This window comes from Antechinus flavipes, chromosome 4, assembly GCF_016432865.1.
Source record: "Antechinus flavipes isolate AdamAnt ecotype Samford, QLD, Australia chromosome 4, AdamAnt_v2, whole genome shotgun sequence".
Taxonomy (NCBI): domain Eukaryota; kingdom Metazoa; phylum Chordata; class Mammalia; order Dasyuromorphia; family Dasyuridae; genus Antechinus; species Antechinus flavipes.
The window spans coordinates 134,126,466-134,146,070 of NC_067401.1; the positions used below are offsets into that span (position 1 = coordinate 134,126,466).

Below are 19,605 nucleotides of genomic sequence, written 5' to 3' on the forward strand. Positions count from 1 at the left end.
CATAAGGCTAGCTTTTAAAAAATTGTCAAATATAGCAATTGGATTGTTTATCTATTAACCTCTCCTTGTTAGATGACCTCTTTGCCTCGGAAAATAAGGTGAAAAGATCATAAGATCTTGGATAATATCCTTTCTGCCATTTCTTGTTGGCATGAAACAGTGACCTAACTATAAGAAAGATGATTTTGGCAGGGAAATGTAGGATAGATCAACGAGGAAGATTAAGGAAGATAGAAAAAACCTATTAAAAGGTTATTTATATGATCACTAAATCAAACTGAATCATCTACTCCAAAAATCAACTACTCTATTCTTATATTACACAGGATCACAAAAGACAGATGAGGTAACGAATAAATTCATATGAGAAATAAGTTGCAGAGCTGAGATTTGAACTCCCATCCTCTCCCTTTCAATCTAGCATTCTTCCTTTTGTACTCTGCTGCCTCAAGATAGATGGGAGAGATATGGCAGAAGTTAAATTGATAGTCTTTGGCTGCTGACTGGATATGAGAGATGGGGGAAGAATCAAGGATAACCCCATGATCTTTTGACCATGGGAGATTGGGCTGAACAATATTGTGTCAGACAGAAATAGTCAGAAAGAGGAACAAGTTTTATGGAGAAGATAATAATCTTAGTTTCATGCACATGAGTTTTAAGTATCAGTGGGACATTCAATTGGAGCTACACTGAGGAGGGACCAATGCCTCAAAAAAGAATCTAGGAGGATTAGGAGAGAATGAGATCTTCGTTAAAAAAAAAATAAAGGTCAAAGGTATAACCATCAGGAAAGATTAAAAAAAAAAAACTAGATGCTGATGGTAAGGAAATTCAAGCTTTAGAGCAGCTTTCTTAATCTTCACTCGCAATCCCTTTTTGCCTGAGAAATTTTCACATGACCCCAGGTATGTAGGTATGTAAAATCAAACATTTGTTGTTGATAAACTATAATTTAACAATCCCCATATTCAGTTATACAACCCTATGTGGGGTCATAAACTACAGTTTAAGCTTTGTTTTAGAGGTTAAATGATCTATTGTAAGTGTGGAGAAAAAGGGTGCAAATGAGAGTTTGAAGAGCAAAAAAAGGGTCTGTAATAGATTCCATGGTGATTGAGTATAGGGAGTCAATTGTTGTAGAAGAGAAATATTATACAGCAGTCAAAAGGCCCCAAAATAAAATTATTTATTCTAAATGTGTATTGGGTGAAATCAGCTTCTTTTGGACATTTGGTTCAGAATAATTGTATGGTGGAGATTATTGAGGTCTGGAATAGTTTGAGGTCAGGAATGCAAGGAATTCTAGGGGAATAATTAGTGGTAGTTCATGGAGTCACTCCCCTGTAGATGGAGCTCCTGTGTACAGAAAAAAAAAAAAAAAAAAAAGGAAAGTTACAGTGGGGACTACTAGATATTACAATGGATAGAGTTTCAGGCCTGGAATTAGGAAGACCTCCCTTCAAATTTGGCCTCAAACTGTGTGACCTTGGGCAAGTCACTTAACTGTGTTTTTCTCAGTTTCCTCATCTGTAAAATGAGCTGAGAAAGAAAATAGCAAACCATTCTGTTATCTTTGCCAAGAAAACTCCCTAAAGGAGTTAGACAAAACTGAAAAATGACTGAACTGAACAGTCAGGCCATTGGATCAAGTAAGAAGGGATGAATCAAAGGATAATCCAAAGGACCTGGTATAGTTACAGATGAAGGTGAAAAGTAGATTTAGAAGAAGAGAGAAGGAAAGGTGAAAGGAATAGGAAGTTGTGGTTAGGGAATTTAAATCTTCAAAGTTTGGGATCTTGGAAGGATTGTAGTTTTGACAGGTGACTTTGAAGGAATGTTATAAACCTAGATATTAAAGTCATATTCTGTACCTGAGTTTTATGTAAAGAGAAAATAGTATATTTCCTATCTCCCATAAGGAAGTTCTTTTTGCGAGTATTTTCAGAATAATTGCAATCATTCATCTTAAATGAATGATTGAATTATTTGGAGGAAAAGTACTCATGAATTAAAATTGAAAGTAATCAATTCTTATTTTTCAAGCATTTCAAGCAGACATATGTATATATATATATATTCTGCAAACTGTATTTCAGTATTATTGGCTTCTTTATAATCCTATGTGTTGCCTTTTTTACATTTAAAACATTATTCAGAGGAATTTCTTGACTTCATCAGACTTTGCACAAATTTTATGAAAAAAATAGGTTTAAAAAGGGGTAAGAACCCTTTAGACTAAAGGAACACTTTGTCAACATTGCTTGTAGGCTACATATATTGCTTCATTTCATATAGCTTTACCCACTAGAGCATTAAAAGTTTGATGCATATGTGAAAGCAATAAAGACAATTGCTCTTTGAAGAAGGGAGAAATTTATGACCAAAGAAGACAGTTGCTTATATATTCTCAGCAATAGTGGTTAACAGTCCATGGCCACTGCAGCATTTGTTGTCCATGATGCTATGCAACTATTAGGAAAGCATTTTTTCTCTAAGTCCTTTGCCTTGGTTTCTGATCTCTTTTTTCTTTTCTTTTTAACCACACACATTTGGGATAAAAGAAAGAACTAAGAACCAAAAGAGCATGATAATTTGATCATTTTGATTTTAAAAAGATGAAAAAAATATCAACAGATAGACCTTACTGGCAGCTGGCAGCCAGCAACCCTGTTGGCAGCTGGCAAATCCAGAATAGGATTCTATTCTAGGATTTGATATTTTGTTCTCTATTAGTGCCCACATGTCCTACTGGGAAAGCAGAAGACTGAGTAGCTCAAGATCTATTCTGTGAAGTTGAGAGCAGAATTTTTTAAACACTACTCTGTGTTAAAGAATGACTTGAGAATTCAGAAATAATGCTGTCATTCATCTGAATTGTGACTAAGCTTACAAATTTTAGGAAGTTAAATCAATGGAAATGACTACCATTTTGAAAGCAAGGTAATTTAAGGAAGGAAGCACTAAAGAACAAACATTTACACAAGAACTTTGAAGACATCACAATGAACAATATACATCTGCCATCAAAAAATTTTAGATTTAATTATAAGCTAAACTCTTTCATTTTGAAGTTAGGATCGTTGAAGAAAAAACTCTGGCATCTCTCCAAAAATTCTAGTTGGAAAAATACAAACTATAACTTCTTTGTTGATTTAAAGTAGAATCTAAAAGGACTAAAACAAGCATAGGACTTGTATTGCTCAATGATTAGTTGTTACAATTTCCAGAATTTACATTGATCTTTACTTTGATGGGTACAAATACTGGTATAACACAGTTTGAAATTCATAATCGAGCTTTAGGTTAGTAGGCAGTTATAAGAAGTTGCAAGATAGACAATTTTAAGTTTAGAATGGTGTTATGGTGTTAATAGTTTCTGAAAAGGTACATATAAAGGAGTGAAATCCTAATTAAAAACCTACAATAATTTAACTCCTAGAAAATTAGCATCAGAATGATATTTCTTTAATAAGTCACCATAACTTTCTAATGTATATATACAACATAGCAAAAGCTATGCATTTGGAATTGTGTACTCAGTTATTCATATTTCATCAGAATTTTTAGCATTATTTGGGAAATTTTCTCACATCATGCTCTTCATCTACTGCAAAATCATGACAATTTATTTAAATAAAATAACTTTGTAAGGTGCTTTGGACCTCTCCATATAGTATAGTATCTTAAACATTCTTGGCCCTGAATAAAATTCTTTGAATGACTAAATGATGAAAAATATTGATAATTCTATAAACTTATTCTAAGATTACATTGAGAGAGTTTGGAAAGTAATATTAGAAGTTAGCCATTATTCAAATGTTTGCTGGTGAGCAGCATTTTTAAAATGTTGATGGAAATGCAAGTTTAAAGAAAAATTTGTTTTCTTTTTTCCCTTTGGCTCTAGTCCAGAGCTCTTGTGTCAAAAGAGAAATTTTGGACGCATTAATATTGGTCTCATCTTGTATGCCTTTGGAAATTTAGGGCTGGTGAAAATAGCATGATTAATATTCTTATAAGATTAATGAAATCGAGTTTTTCCATTTGTTGTTAGATAACTTGAGATTTCATTAGAAAAAAAGATTGCTGCCAAAAACCAGGAAATATTCCTGCTCTCTTTTTCTAGGAGAAAAATTCATGCTTTTCTTCCAGAAGACATTTTGATGCTAGGTAGATCACCTGGGCATGAAAAGAACCAGCTCAGTAGATAACATCAAATGGATATGCTTTAGGAGTTGCTTTGGGGTACATTTTAGAAGTACTAAAATGGTTAAATAAAAACTGAAATAGTTTCTGTGTTTAGCAATCTTAAGATAGTAATTCCTCCCTACATAAACTACTAAGTCAATTCCCTACTCTTGAATGTGAAGATCACCTTTAAATTCAGAGGGAGAAGGAAGGCAAGAACTAGAATATAATATTTTAATTTTATTTTCTTTAAATAAATGACTTAAGCTGAAAGATTACATATTTCATATTACCTAAAAAGACCACTTCTAGTTGGATTTATATCCTTTTATTAAATTGTATATGCTAGTGATCAGAAGCTCCTGTTTCTTTCGAAAAATCCTACTTGTTTGTTTCTGTGTTGATTATTGTGCACAGAGATTACTTGATACCTGAGGAAAAGAAATGTGTTTAATTTGTTTAAATGTCAGTGTTAGTGGAACAGTGATTCACGGGGTGTTTTGCCGTTAGATAGAAAGACCACTAAATTGGACTCCATATTGTTCTTCAGTTACCAAAAATTACTTCCCATAAAGGTCACTTGGATGTTCTTTTGAGCATTTTTTTTTTTTTTGGTTAGGAATTACTTTGGTATAAGGCTAAAGTTTTATAATTGACTTTTATCTTTCATAAATTAATTTCCCCTGCCTCTGTGTTCTGTAACCAACTTCTGAAAGCTAATGTTGAAGTAACTTAAAAATTGAGGCTCAGATTTAAACCCATAGGACAGTCCTGAAAATTCCGTTCTTCTAGAAAGTTGTTTCTGCATTATAATTGACATCACTAGCCTCCTCTGTGTGATTTTTGGAAGAAGCTTCATTTTTCAGAGAATTTGGCATTAGGATGTTCCTTTTTTTCTGAGGTAGCCATTCCCCCTGCTATAGGCTAAAGTCCTTTTAGGGAATAGTAGAGAGGAGGAGTTCTTTTGAATAGAATTTACATACCTGTTGTGCAGATGGAAAAAGAGCTTTCCAAAATAGTACTTTATCCAACTTGTTCTTTCTAGATTTAGCATTACCAAAATACTTCTTGAAAACAGTTTAGGTCTATGTTTCTAATTATATGCAATCTCTGCTGTCTTTTTAGATACCCAGTCAACTGTGGAGCTGAGAAATTCACAGGAGCAGCCTGTGTTCACAGGTATCATCAGGTTTTCCGTCTTTAAAAATATTGTCCTTAAGCCATGAAAGGACGGAAAAATGTTCTCTTTCAGACTTTGGTATCTTGTCCATCTAATGAAAGTGCTGGGAGCTCATCAGTTGACAATTTGGTCATGTCTTTATGATACCAAGATAACTATTGAATTAATCCCCAAATAAGTTGCATGAGTTTTTTTTTTTTATCATCATGGCAGCTGATCCTGTTCTCTCTCACCATTTCTGATCCATACTGAAATTTTCATTTTTTTAAATTGATTGTTCTGCTTCCACTGGATCTTTCTTATCCATTCAGGAATTCCCTGTTATTTGGAATGTGCTTAGAAGAATGAAAAGTCAATATTAACTTGGTTGTTTAATAGAGTACAAAACCAAAAACCCCTCTAAACACCCTTAAATATCTTATATCTTAATGAAGTTAATAAAATACATGGTAAAATATTGAAATATTATAATACATTGGAAATTTATTTACAAAAAGTCAATAGGTATCATTGCTTTCTGAAGACTGAATATGTTCATTATGCTGTACATTAATCCAGGTGAGGTGAAATTTTTCAGCATATTGTCAAATTAACCATTATTCATTCTCTTAATACCAAAGAAACACTTGGTAGATTACTAAAATAGCACATATTTCTTGCATTATAACAAACTATAAGTCTGAAAAAATTTTAATAGTTAGCAGTTGAAGGAATAAGTGATTGCATGAATGTTTTCCCTGGCAATATGAAATCTCCATTATAGTTAAAATCTGTTTGTGTTATATAACATAAAGATATTCCTTTTATCAGTTTTCCCTCTATCACCCCAATCTCTTTAATTCTTTCATTATTTTTTCTTTTGAGACTTTGCTAATAGCTATTTTCATGTAATTGTCTTCTCACTTTGTCTTGGTTTTCCCTAACTCAATAGTTTTTTATAGTCAGTTTCTTTTTCTGTTGTTTGCTTATTTTCCAACCTATTTCTTACCTTTGAACTTCATGTTAAAATTCTGCTCACCTAGAGGGTCTATAAATTTTGGGTACTTCCAAGGTAGTGTGGTCACCAAGAAAGAGGTGGAGTCACTGCTCTCCTGGTCTATACTTTGCTCTTTTCTCAGGAAGGGCCTCCCCTGTTCCCCTGCACTAGCAAATTCTAGCATACTTCTTGTGATTTACCATAAGAACTTCTCTCTGTCCTGGAACTGCAACTCAGAACCACATATGGGCCATAGAGTTGCCAAAGAATGTCCAGTCCTGTGCCCAATTTCAGTTCTGGGTCTTCTGTAATTCTTTCTGATCAGTTGTCCAGCTCCCTTACTGTTTTTGGACTAAAAGGTTACAAGGTTGCTACAGTGGGTATCACAGCTACCTCTTTGGCCTATAGCTACTGTTTTTGCAACCAATTGCACTCCAGACCTGCCTCCCCATCACCACCAGTGTCAATGACTTCTCTTGCCAACCATTTAAGTTGTCTTGGGATGGAAATTGTCTCACTTAACCTTTTGTTGACTATGTTACTCCAGAATTCAATGAGACTTTATTTTAAAGTTGTTTAGAGGGGACTATTGGAAAGGTTTGGCCAGATTGCTGCTCTACTCTGTCATCTTGGCTGCACGTACCATAAAGGTATTCCTAAAACACAGTAATCATGTCACTTATCCTTTCTACTTATAATCTTCAAAAGATCCCTCTCCTAGATAATAACCAAAATCCTTGGTCTGTCTTTTAAATCCATACACAATCAATATTCCACAAATCTTTCCAGTCTTATTTCATATTGCTGCCCTTGCCATGTTTGCTTCTGTATTCAGACTGCCCTCTCTCTCTCTCTCTTTTTTTTTTTTAACCATGCACAGAATTCCATCTCTTATTTCTATACCATACCTGAAATGCCCTTCTTTCCTGCCTCATAGCATGGCTCAGGTGTCACCTTCTACATGAGACCTTGACTCACTTCTCCCCTAATCCCAGTTAGTAGTGCTTTTACTCTCTTGAAATTACTTTGTATGTACTTGGTATTTGCTTACTTGTGTACATGTTATATCTTCCATAATAGAACATAAACCCCTTGGGCTCCTCGGCCAGTACCTTGAACATAATAAATACTTGATAAATGTTTATTGAATTAAATACTATAATTTGTGTGTCTTCATAACCTATAAACCAGTTACATTCTACATAAAATAGTACTGATAGTCTATAATATTGGATTTGTATTGTCATATATTCCTATGCATTTTAAATATATATTGTATATTTAATCATTTCAGGAATCAAAAGAAGGGCCGATGACTGGTTAGAACAGTTGTTTTTAAACTTCTATAATATGTCTTATTGTACAGAAAAATGATATACAGAATTTGGAACTGAGAATTTTTACAAATCAAGGATTTCATTCAATACTTAGCACATATTGACTTGCTTTACGAATATGTTTTAGTAGATAATGTTTTTTCCATGACCTCATTCATTGTTGTATGTATTCTAGTAAATATGCAGACCCATTTGTTGATTTTTCTCTTTCTTGGATTTCTCTCTTTGCTGTCTTTTATTTCCTATGCCTTTAGTTCTAATTTAACTTTTTAATTTGTAAAAGCTACAAAATTCTACAAGTTTTAGACAATAGAACTTGAGAAGCTAAAAGAAATCATAGATTTTAATCCTGCTTTAGGATATAATGTCCAATCTAGTGTTTTGAATTTAGGGAGGTGCTCGATATGCCTTTATTAACTATTAGAAGCTTTGCACATTTTCATTTTTTATGTTCTGCTTGATTATTCAATTATGCTTAAATATAAATGTAATTCTGTTTCCTTTATAATGACAGTAGATGAACATTATGCTATGTAAACCTGTGTAAAATCCTCTTTAAACCTTAAATGCTATTTAAATGTTAGCTATTGTTATTAAATAACAGCTTAAGGTTTTACAGAGGGCTTGGCAAACATTTTCTCATTTGTTCTTCATAACAAGTCTCAGGTTGTACTACAAGTGTTATTAATTTTACAAATGAGAAAACAAACCTAGAGAAGGAAAATTATTTGATCAGTGTCACTTGATTGGTCATGATAGAGACATAATTTAAACTCAGGTATTTCTCGACTTTGAAGTCTAGAATACTTACCAATTCATTGTGCCTCTTATAAGGATTATTATCACTAATTGATCAAAAAAGCATAATTTTCTTTTACATGTGTTTTTTAAATTAAATTTTATTTTCAAAAAGGATCTATCTATTGTCCCTTCCACTTCCCTAGCCCTTCCCAGTTGAGAAAGCAAACAGAAAACCCTATTATATTTTTAAAATTCAGTTTTGTTTTATGTTCTAAATTCTCTTTGTCTTTTCTCTCCCTCAAAACCCCTGTCATAAACAAGTTTAGTAAAGCAAAATAAAATCCTACATTGGCCACACTTCCCCAAAATGTCACAAACTATACTTTAAGTCCATCACTTCTCTATCAGAAGATGGACAGCACATTTCATCATGAATCCTCTAGAATTGTGGTTGGACATTGTGTTGATCAGAGTTTCCAAGTCTTTCAAAGATATTTGGCTTTATGCTATTGTTATTATTATATAGTTTCTCCTGATTCTTCTCGATTCATTTTGTATCAGTTTACAAAAAACTTACCAAGTTTCTCTGAAAACATGCCTTTCAAAATCTCTTGAGGCACAATAGAATGTCATCACATTCATATATTATAACTTGTTCAACTATTCCCCAACTTGACTATTCCATCAGTTTACAATTCTTGATAGCACAAAAAGTAATTATAAGTATTTTTATCTGTGTGGCTCCTTTACCTCTTTGTTCTTTGCAGTATAGACAGTATTGCTAGATCAAAGGTTCTTATTTGCTTTTGGGAGACACAGTCTAAATTGCCTCCTAGAATGATTGGATCAATTTACAATCTTACCAACATTGTATTAATGTACTTGTTTTCCCTTGTCTCCTTTAGCAGTTGTCATTTTCCATTTTTTCTCAACTTAATCTTTTGGGTGTGATGCAGAATTCAGAGTTGTTTTAATTTGCATTTTTCTACTTATTTTTTTGTATTCACTATTGATAACTTAGATTTCTTCCTCTGTAAACTGTCTTTGACCACGTATGAATTGGGGAATGGCTCTTATTCCTATAAATTTGAATCAGTTTCTTATATAACTCAGAAATAAAGTGTTTATTAGAGAAACTTGCTGCAAAGATCTCCCTTCTGCCCCCTCCTTCATTTATCTGCTTCTTTTACAACTTTAGCTGCATCCGTTTTCTTTGTCCAAACATTTTTAATTTTATGCAGAGTTTTAAACTTTGAATCCTTTTGTCCTGTGAATCTTTTTTGTTTCTTGTTTAGTCATAAATATTTTCCAGCCCTTTCTTCATAATTATTTGTGATTTTTAAAGGTTTGTAACAGTATTTTTAAAAAATAAGTTTTTGTTTATGTTTTGTTCTTTTCATGTCATCACAATTTTCCTCAGTTTCTGTCCTCTACTTCTTCCCATATAGCTATCTGTTGTGTAACAGATAAAAAGAAGAGGAATAAAATCAGACAACTGTCAATACATTGAAAAAGTTTGGAAAAAATGTGCAATGTATATTTGTGCACCTTCTGTCTCTACAAAGGAATGGGGTGGGGGATATATTTTCATATCTCTTCTTTGTGTCATGCTTATTCTTTATAATTTTGTAACATTAACTCTGATTTTTTATGTGATTCTTTCTATTTGCGTTATTGTATTCATGGTGTGTGTTGTTTTCTTGGCTCTGCTTACTTTAAATTTTTCATCAGTTTAAGGAGATCTTTACATACTTCTCTTTTTTCATCACATCGGTCATTTCCTAAAGCACAGTAATATTTCAATACACAATTTGCTTAGTCTTTCCTCAATTAATGGGCATTTACTTTGTTTCCAATTCTTGCTAGCACAGAAAGTACTGCTATGAATACTCTGGCTTCTTTGAAGGACTTCTTATCAATAAGCTCCTTGGGAATTATGGCTAACATTGTAATTGCTGCAAAGGATATGGATATTTTACTCACTTTCTTTGCATTATTGCTTTCCAAAATGATTGTATTGATTCACAGCTCCACCCACAGTGCACTAGTGTATCTATCTTTTCTTCAATATTGACTATTCCCTTTTTTTGTCTTCTAGACAACTTCTTGATACAGTCTTGAAAAGGATTTAATTACATCTTGGATCAGTTCTTGATACAGTCTTGAAAAGGATTTAATTACATCTTGGATCAGTTACATTTTCTAGAGGAATACACTTTCATGTTCTTAATAATCCATGGGGAAATAGAACTTGATATGTAGAAATCTTATCTCCATATATCTCTTGATAAATGTTTTTCTATGTTTAAGCTCAATATTTAGTTCTGTATATCATCAATTAACATTTATTGAACACAAACAGGAGCATCATGCTACTAAATGTTCTGGGAGTAGGGTATACCAACTAAATAAGAAACTCACATTTTAGTTCTGGCCAGGGAAATAAAATACCTGCTAAGACTTAGCTGACTATATATTAGGTCATTGCTTAGCTTCTGGAGTTTTCATGAAGCTCTTGTCACACCTACTACCAAGGGTTTGTATGAAGTAGATGTTAATAAATGTCTTATAGCATGTTTAAAAATGGAATTGCGGGTAAATAATTAAGATGATTATTATTTATACTTTCTTTAATTTAGAAGGCCAGGTGATTTTGAATGACTACAATTCATCCAAACCTCAGGAGGTAGAAAATATGGACAGTGGAGAAGATAATAAAGATCAGGTCCCACCCAATGAAGATGAGGATATAGGAGGTAAGTTGGAATTTACTTGTCAGAAACTAATAGTTAAAGATCTGATTAATGTTCAACTTTTAAGAAAAAGAAGAAATTATCTGAGGATAATGGAGAACAAATGATTTTAGGAAGCATAAAACAGTTTTGTCCAATTACTGTCCTTTCTTAAAATTCATCCCAAATTTCATGATATTTTTCAGAACATAGGATGCCCAATCAGTCTTTTAAATAAATACACAGCTTACACTGAATTTGCACTTATATTTTATATTAATGTTTATGTTGGCATAGAGATATAACGTAAATAACCTATATTGCTTTTTGTGAGTGAGCCCTAGGATAGTTATATATAATGTGTGTTTAAGTGTGTGGTTTATTGCAAACATACTTTCCTAGGAGCTCTCTCTTTCATTAAAGTCTCTATAATAAATATTTAAGCAGGTCATGAAAACTCTGTGTGTCTAGAACCTCTGAGATTGAAATCACAGTGTCAACTAACATTCCAGCTATACCGAGCTGTATATTAGTTTTTTGTGCCAGTTCAAAACCACAGAGTACTGCTTGGCACAGGATGTGGTCATTTGTGCTGAGGAAAGCATATGGTGCTCTACTAGCTCCATAAGACTTCTTGAAGGTGACTTATCCCTGGCATTTCATTTTCATCAAGGCAAAGAGTAACTCTAGGCTGGCATACAGTTTTTAAAGGTAAGGACTTACACATATCATTTTAAAAATCATGTCTGAATATGGTTATCAATGAGTATAAAGGATTTAGAATTGTTTGTTAAAATTCTCTTAAATTTGAAACATGATATATGATTATTCTGTTTAGGAAAAATTAAAACTGACAGGCCCTTCACCCCACCCCTCCCAAACCCCTATCCTAAGAATAGAAACCAGACCATTCTTATTTATTTATCACATTTTATTTATTTATTCATGTCAATTTTTGAAGAATATTATGAAAGCTAAATATTTGAAAATTCCCTGCTCTCAGCAAATGCAATCTAGATAGCAATATGCTATCTTCTTTCAACTCATATTCAACAAATCATTGTCGTTGACTCAATCCTAAAGGAATTGGCCCAAATAGCAAAAGGGAGGCTCAATCTCTAGAGCTCTTGCATTTTAGGACATAATTGATGATTATAAATAATAACAAGAGCTAATATTTATTATACAATATATATTTCAGCACTGAGAACTTTACACATAATAGATTTTTAATAAATAATTGTTGACTAGTTCTTTATACATATTATTTCATTTGTTCTTCACAATACCGCTGTGAGGTGGATGGTACTATTATTCCTCCCTAAAAGCATTAAATTTTAAAGCATTAAATTCAGACTATTCACTGGAAGGTCAGATAATTTAAGCTGAAGATTAAGTACTTTGGCCACATAATGAGAATACAGGATTCATTGGAAAAGATCCTGATGCTGGGAAAGATTAAAGGCAAAAGGAAAAGGAGATGGCAGAAGATGAGATGGGTAGATAGGATCATGGAACAAAAACTTGAACTTGGATTGACTCTGAAATAGTGGAGGAGAGAAAGGTATTGTTGCTATAGTCTGTGGGATCACAAAGAGTGGAACAACACTGAACAACTGAACAGCAACAATATTTTATGAATGAAGAAATTGACTCTGAGAGCAATTAAATGACTTGGTGAAAGACTATACACACTTTCTAAGGCAGGATTCAAACCCAGGTTTGAGGATCTTAGAATCATATATTTAGAGCTAGAAGGAATATTAGAGTCTGCTAAAAACCATACCCTTTATTTTAGAGATGAGGCAATAGAGACCCAGAAATTAAGTGACTTACCCAGATAGCCAGTAAATGTTTGAGACGGTAAACTCTCCTGTCTCTTAGTCCAGTGTTCTACATAAGTCAATAGATTTTTATGAAGTATTTACTATGTCCCAAACACTATGCTAAGTGCTGGGGATACAAATATAAACAAACAAACAAAAAGCCCTTGCCCTCACAGAGCCTCCATTCTAATGGAGCTGAAAAGTAGCAGTAGTTGTGGAAGAGTGCAAGAAGATAGCGCGGTATAGAGGTGGAGGACAAGCCCAGAGAGTCAGAAGCAGAGCTAGGCGAGGAATGAAGCATGGAGGGCCCAAGTCCTGCCATACAAGGAAGGACTCAACATGGGGAGAAGGGGCCACAAGGTGGAGGGATACTCCAGGATGAGAAGATCACAGGTACTGAGTACTTGGGTGAGAAAATAGTTAAGTCCTGAGCATCAGAAACAGAACTTATATTTATATTGTACCTTAAAGTTTAAAAAGCAGCTGAATGGGGCAATTCTATCAAAGTGTATTTTGTTAATCCTTTTCCTCCCTCTCTGAACTACTTTGTATTTGTTCTATATTTGTCTACAGTGTTGTTGCCTTTTCTTGAGAGTAAATGGTTTTGTTTTTTCCTTTGAATCAATAGTATCTGATAGTGTCTGTTCCATAGGGGCAGGAGCTAGGTATTGAACCCATGGCTTTATTTCTTATGGGGAACTCCTCCCCAGAGGAAACTCCCTGTGCCAAGGCAGATACTTATGCTTTCTGCAATGTATAGATGTAGAGCATTGCTTGTGGTACTCGGTTTTCATGCCTTGCCTGAGCTTACATAGCCAGCATATGTTAGAAGCCAGAAGACCTGCTGTCCATCCACTATGTCTTTGTGGCCTCTCTGCCATATAATATGCAATCAATAAACATTTGTTAATTGATTGATTAATAGATAATGAAACTAAAGCTTTAAGAGATCAAGTGATTTGTCCAAGGTCATATGGTATTTAGTGGCAGAGTTGAAACTCAAATTCAAGTTTTCTAATTCCAGGTCCAATGCATGTTCCGCATCATTGCAATACTTTTCCTGTGTAGTCCCACTCCCAACCCCCTCAACTACAATTCTATAGAAGTAAGGGACATCTGGGGATGGAAATTACTTTTCCCAGGTGCCATATGGCTAGGACTGCTATGCAGTTATCCTGGGCAACCAGGCATGAGGCCAGTAATCCTAAATAATCTAGGAGGGAGATTTTTCTTCCTTCCTTATACCATACTATTACATTCCCCTAAAAAAAAGAATTGAGTAGACTAATTCTATTTTCTTAGAATTCTCTGTGTCATAGTTTACCTATATAGCAGTCACACCTATGTTAATAATGGCCCTCTGTCTGGGTCATAGACTTGATATGGTCTGTTCTTTAATGTGGGATAATAGTGATCATTGGGTATACATCATAGGCATTTGACAATGCAAATAATGTTTGTCTAATGGAGCCTGAACATTATTGCTGGGGACATATCTCAATCCTGTCACAGATACAAATCCCCATTGATATTCAGAAGTGGACACATTGTGTAATATGGTACATCTAATTCTGCAGTCAGGAGAGCTGTACCCATGGTGACTAAAATGTATCTTTTAGCAAATCCTGGTCCAGCCTTAGAGGACATTAAGGAAAATTTAATCTAAATTGTAATAAAAATGACTACATATATTGTCAAGTGCTTAGGAATCCCACTGTATTGTAATTATAGTCGTTACATTTTTAGAAGGTCAGCTAGAGGACTTTTGAAGTTCTTAATGACAAAGAAATACTTTTATCCTGGAGGGTTTTTAATCATGAGTAAGTGCTAACTGTGTCTTATTTTAGGTTCTAAGAGAAATAAAATGTGTGGGTTTTTTTTTTAAATGAAATAGATCTCTCTGTGTAGGTTTCTAGCAATTAGAAGTTTACTTTGTAGAAAACTGTGGGCAACCAGTGGAGGCACTTACTTTTTTTCCTCTGTGGTTTAGAAGAAAGCAGGGTGATTTTCATAAAAATAACTATGGGCTAAGACCTTGACCATAGCCTTCACCTCCTTAGTATCATTAGCATTGTGGGGAGATGGTGGTGGTGGTGGTAGAAGCAGAATTTAAAAGCCAACATGATTTGGCATAAATTTCCTTATTCATCAATCAATGGATAACTTGATCATTTTTTTTGTAGAACAGCCCTAGGTATCCCAATATGTTTGCATTAATTTGATGGATCTATAGAAATGAAAACAATGGGTAATGGGCCAGTCTGGTGGGCAGTAGAAAGCCAATTAATTCCCTTGAATTTCTTCTGCATTTCTCTTACTATGAAGCAATGTAGAATAGTTTTGGAACAAGAACTAGAGGGTTCAAATCTTTGCTTCATTCTCCTTTTCCTAATGTCTCTGTTTCTGTTGAGGGTACCGCCGTCTCACCCACATTCCTCCCAGCCTCTTCAGCTTTCCCTTCTCCCTCACTCCTTACATCCAATTGCCAAATTTTGTTGATTAGATCTCTACAATATGTCTCAATATTCAATCCCATCTCTCTGTTAACACAGCCACCATCCTAATTCAGGCCTTCCCTTGGATTATGGCAGTAGTCTCCTAAATGCCCCCCCCCCCAAAAAAAACAAAGTTCTTACACCTTTTGTTGTGTTTTGGACACACTCTAGTGAAGCCTTTGGATGACTCTCAGAATAATGCTTTTAAGGGTATAAAATGATGAGCGTTACAAAAGAAAAAAAATTTTATTGAAAAAAATAATAAAACATTTTCCTATCCAATTTAACAGACCCATGAAAAGCTATCCACAGACCCTAGACAGAGTCTAGACCATAGACAATATATATTTGTATATATTTTCTATGCTCATGTTGTTTCCACCCAATGCAATGTAAAATCCTTGCAGTCCGGAACTGTTTTATTTTTGTCTTTTTACTTCCAACAAGAAGTAGGTACTTAAATGCTGAATGTAATCCTGGCTCTGCCACTTCTGAACTATGTAATTTTAGGCAAGTCAATTTCCTCATTTGGAAAGCAAAAGGGTTGGACTGGGTGAACAACAAAATGTTGAACTTGTGGCTGCAAAACTGAACCAGACTAAAATGTAATTGGGAAATTGGGTTTAACAAAATAAGTAGATAGATAAATTAAATATAAATAGATATACAAATATCTATATATTATATATGTAAATATAAAATATAGATAAATAAAAATAAAATAAAATAATAGATAAAATACATAGATAATGTTAATCTATGGTTTTCTAAGTGAATCTATGGCATTCAGGGATTCATTTCTATTAGAATTTGATACCATTGATCTATAAGTTCCCTATAAATTAATCTTCTTACTTTCAGTTGTTGAATGAAAAAGGTTATTTTTATTTTAGACCTTTTTTTGGTTGATAGATATTAAATCTCAAAAAAAGTAGAAAATACTTAGAAAATCATTCATATCATAAGCATCACTTAGTTAACTCTCAAAATCTTTTTAGGCCACTCCCACCCACTTCCAGAGAAAAAATAGAAAGGAACAAACATTTACACAATTTTTTAGGATGACAAAGCATTAAACTTATCAATGGTAATTCCCCTAAATATTTTCATCATTTTATATTTTTAAATTTGAATTGTTTTGTTTCATCTTAAGTTCCAAACTCTCTTGCTCCCTTCCTTCCCATTCATACTAGAGAAGACCACCATTTGATACATATTATGTATGTGTATGTATAATATGTGTGTCTGTATATGTGTGTGTGTGTGTGTGCCTGTGTAAAACTAGACTATACATATGTCTATTTATCAGTTCTTTCTCTGGAGGTGGATAATATCTTCCTTCACAGGTGCTTTGTGGTTGATCTGAGTGTTTATAATAGTTAGTTGCTCACTATTGTTCTTCAAACAGTATTGCTGTTATTGTATACAATGTTTTTTTGGTTCTATAACTATATTTTCGATTGTGATTGGCAAGAAGTCTGCAAACAAAAATTCTAGATCCAGCAACAACACTTCAGTGGCTAGCTAGCTCGAGATCCATTTCAAGACTACTTCATTCCTCAATGATCTCCTTTCTCTTTTAAACTCCTTTAGAACTTATAGTTTGTACCAAATAATTTAATTATATGCATAACTTATCTTCCCAATGAGCTAAAAGTTTCTTGATGGGAAACCACCTTGTTTTATACTTCTGTTTCTTCTGAAGAACCTAGAACAGTAAGGAATCATTCTAGAAGCATTTATTAAGATTTTGTTATATGCTGGCACCTATATTGAGTACTGGAGATACAAAGAAAGGCAAAAATTTTGATCATATAATAGATATTCAAAAATTTAACAAATATCTGTTAATCAACTAATTATTTAGTCAAAATAGCTAGTTGTATTGCTTTGACTTCTAAAACAATTTTTTTAGCTTTGTGAAGTAGTGGCTAGGCCTACAAGAGAGTGATATATGCCAGATTGGGGAAAGGAATGAAGATACTTGCTTTATTTTCTTTGCTCAACCTTTCTCATTTGCTCAAATTGTACCATTGTTCTCTGTCTCTGCACAGTAGCATTTTCTATCTGTATCATTGGAGCAGTTTGAGATTTACCAAGGAAAAAGGATGTAAAAGATCACTGAGTCTCTTACTTTTTTCTTTTATCATGTGTTGAGTGGAGTACATAGACATATAAATGTGGAGAACATAGAGAAATTGGGACCTGCCCCATTTTCCTGAAAACTTAGGAGACATTATCATAATAGAAATAAGAATTGAAGCAGTGTTACAGCATCATAATATTGTATGAGAACAGGATTCCCCAATTACTCCTGATTTTAGGACTGATTTTAGTGTAATGTAGAATAATGAGAACCTCGGGGGTGTTTCCAGTTAGTTTAGTCAATAAGATAATAAGAAGAAAAGAATAGCCACGCTTGGTACAATTCTGAAAAGGGAGGGGAAATAAAAGGATAGAGAGTGAGGCTGAGATGTACCTCTTTCTCTCCCTGGTCCCAGACTCCCTCTCTCTTGGCTTTCATTGTTCTGAAAGCCAGTCCTCATTGCTGCTCCTACTCACCTCCCTCCCCCTTTCCCAGTTTTAAGTAATAAGTGGGGATGCTCTTATGTTCTTTTATTCTCTGAGCCACCCCACCTGTATCTTATGTTTTCCTCCTAGTTATCCATATGGCCCACTCTGAGCTACTATAGCTACCAAAAATAGCAGATAGCCATTAATACCCTAGAAACCAAATAATGCTATTACTCTTTTTGCCTTGAAGTCTGTCTATATCTCCTGGAGCTCCAAGTATTGATTGTCTAGTATTCTTGATATTAGTTACAAAACAGTAGGATACATCATGTTGCAGTTAACCAGAAAGAAAGAGCTATAAACATATTTGTTAATGAAATTGCTCAAAAAAAAATCCCCAAACTATGGTACTATTTTTGACAGATTCTGGCTTGATTCCAAGAAGATCCAACCTGATAATGCTTTCTGAAATTCATAGGAAGTAGCTCATAAAAAAAGACTTAGAAATCTCTTTTCCTTCTAATTCCCACATGTAGCAGAGGTTCTTAACTTCTCTAAGAACCTAAACTTAGAAATGCTTTAAGAGACCTATTTTCCTTCTCTTGAAAGACACAGCTCAAAGAAAGGAATGACTTTCCTTGTGATCATCTTGATTCCAGTTGAGGTACACAGTGTTCTCAGTGTGATAAGTGCTAAAAATGTTCATGCTTTTGAAGGAAAAAAAAATAGCAAGCCACAATTGTGGCTCATGGATGCTAATTGCCACCACATTTAGATGTGTGAAGGGGTCTCTGGCTGGAGTGAGATTGGAGAGGCAGACTCACTCTCGCCTAGGCGCTCACTGAGGTTCCAGTGGTACTGCTCAGCACACGCAAGTATGTGCTTCAAAAGGAAGTGCCGTTTTTTATCAGAATATTACATCTCCCAAGCCCAGATCAAGATCTGCTGCTCATGGGATGCAGGGCTTATCTCACAAAATCAGCAGTACTCTGCTGCAGAAGTTCACTCACAGGGGATTTCTGTAAGTGTTAAAACTGGGCAAGGGAGGCAATATTATTTCAATTGTGTCAAATAGGTAAGTTTTCAAAGTGATAAAAAGTAAAGATTCTCCTCCTTGAATCTTGTTGACAGAAAGCTTATCTGGTTTATTTTAATTTGTGCCTCATGGGTGCCAGTCAGCCAGAAGGAACCAGAAATGAGGTGTTTAACTCCAGGTTATTAGAGGTAGCAGGCTACTATAGTGGGCCACGAAGGACAGTTTAAATCACCAGACATTCTTGAATCCCAAGGCTGTGTGTGTGTGTGTGTGTGTGTGTGTGTGTGAGAGAGAGAGAGAGAGAGAGAGAGAGAGAGAGAGAGAGAGAGAGAGAGAAAGAGAGAGAGAGAGAGAGAGAGAGAGAGAAGAGAGAGAGAGAAAGAGAGAGAGAGAGAGAGAGAGAGAGAGAGAGAGAGAGAGAGAGAGAGAGAGAGAGAGAGAGAGAGAGAGAGAAATTTTGCCTTTCTTTTGGAGGAATAGTTTCCATTGCCTTTCATTCAAAGGAAAATGCTGGAATGACAAGGGAAATGAAGGAAGAGGTTTGAATAAGTGTGAATTCCATAATGCTTATTGCTGTAAC

General features: G+C 34.3%; 1 protein-coding gene across 3 annotated transcripts in view; it reads left to right on the forward strand.

Annotated features, from left to right (window-relative positions):
* IKZF3 (IKAROS family zinc finger 3) overlaps positions 1 to 19,605 on the forward strand; it is an 84,766-nt gene that overhangs the window by 15,521 nt on the left and 49,640 nt on the right. For 2 of the 3 annotated variants that reach the window (XM_051994596.1, XM_051994598.1), the window contains exons 2-3: positions 5,314 to 5,367; positions 11,062 to 11,178. In XM_051994596.1, coding sequence (XP_051850556.1) covers positions 5,314 to 5,367; positions 11,062 to 11,178 — 171 coding nt within the window. The remainder of the gene's footprint in view (positions 1 to 5,313; positions 5,368 to 11,061; positions 11,179 to 19,605) is intronic. The other variant, XM_051994597.1, reaches the window with a different exon arrangement.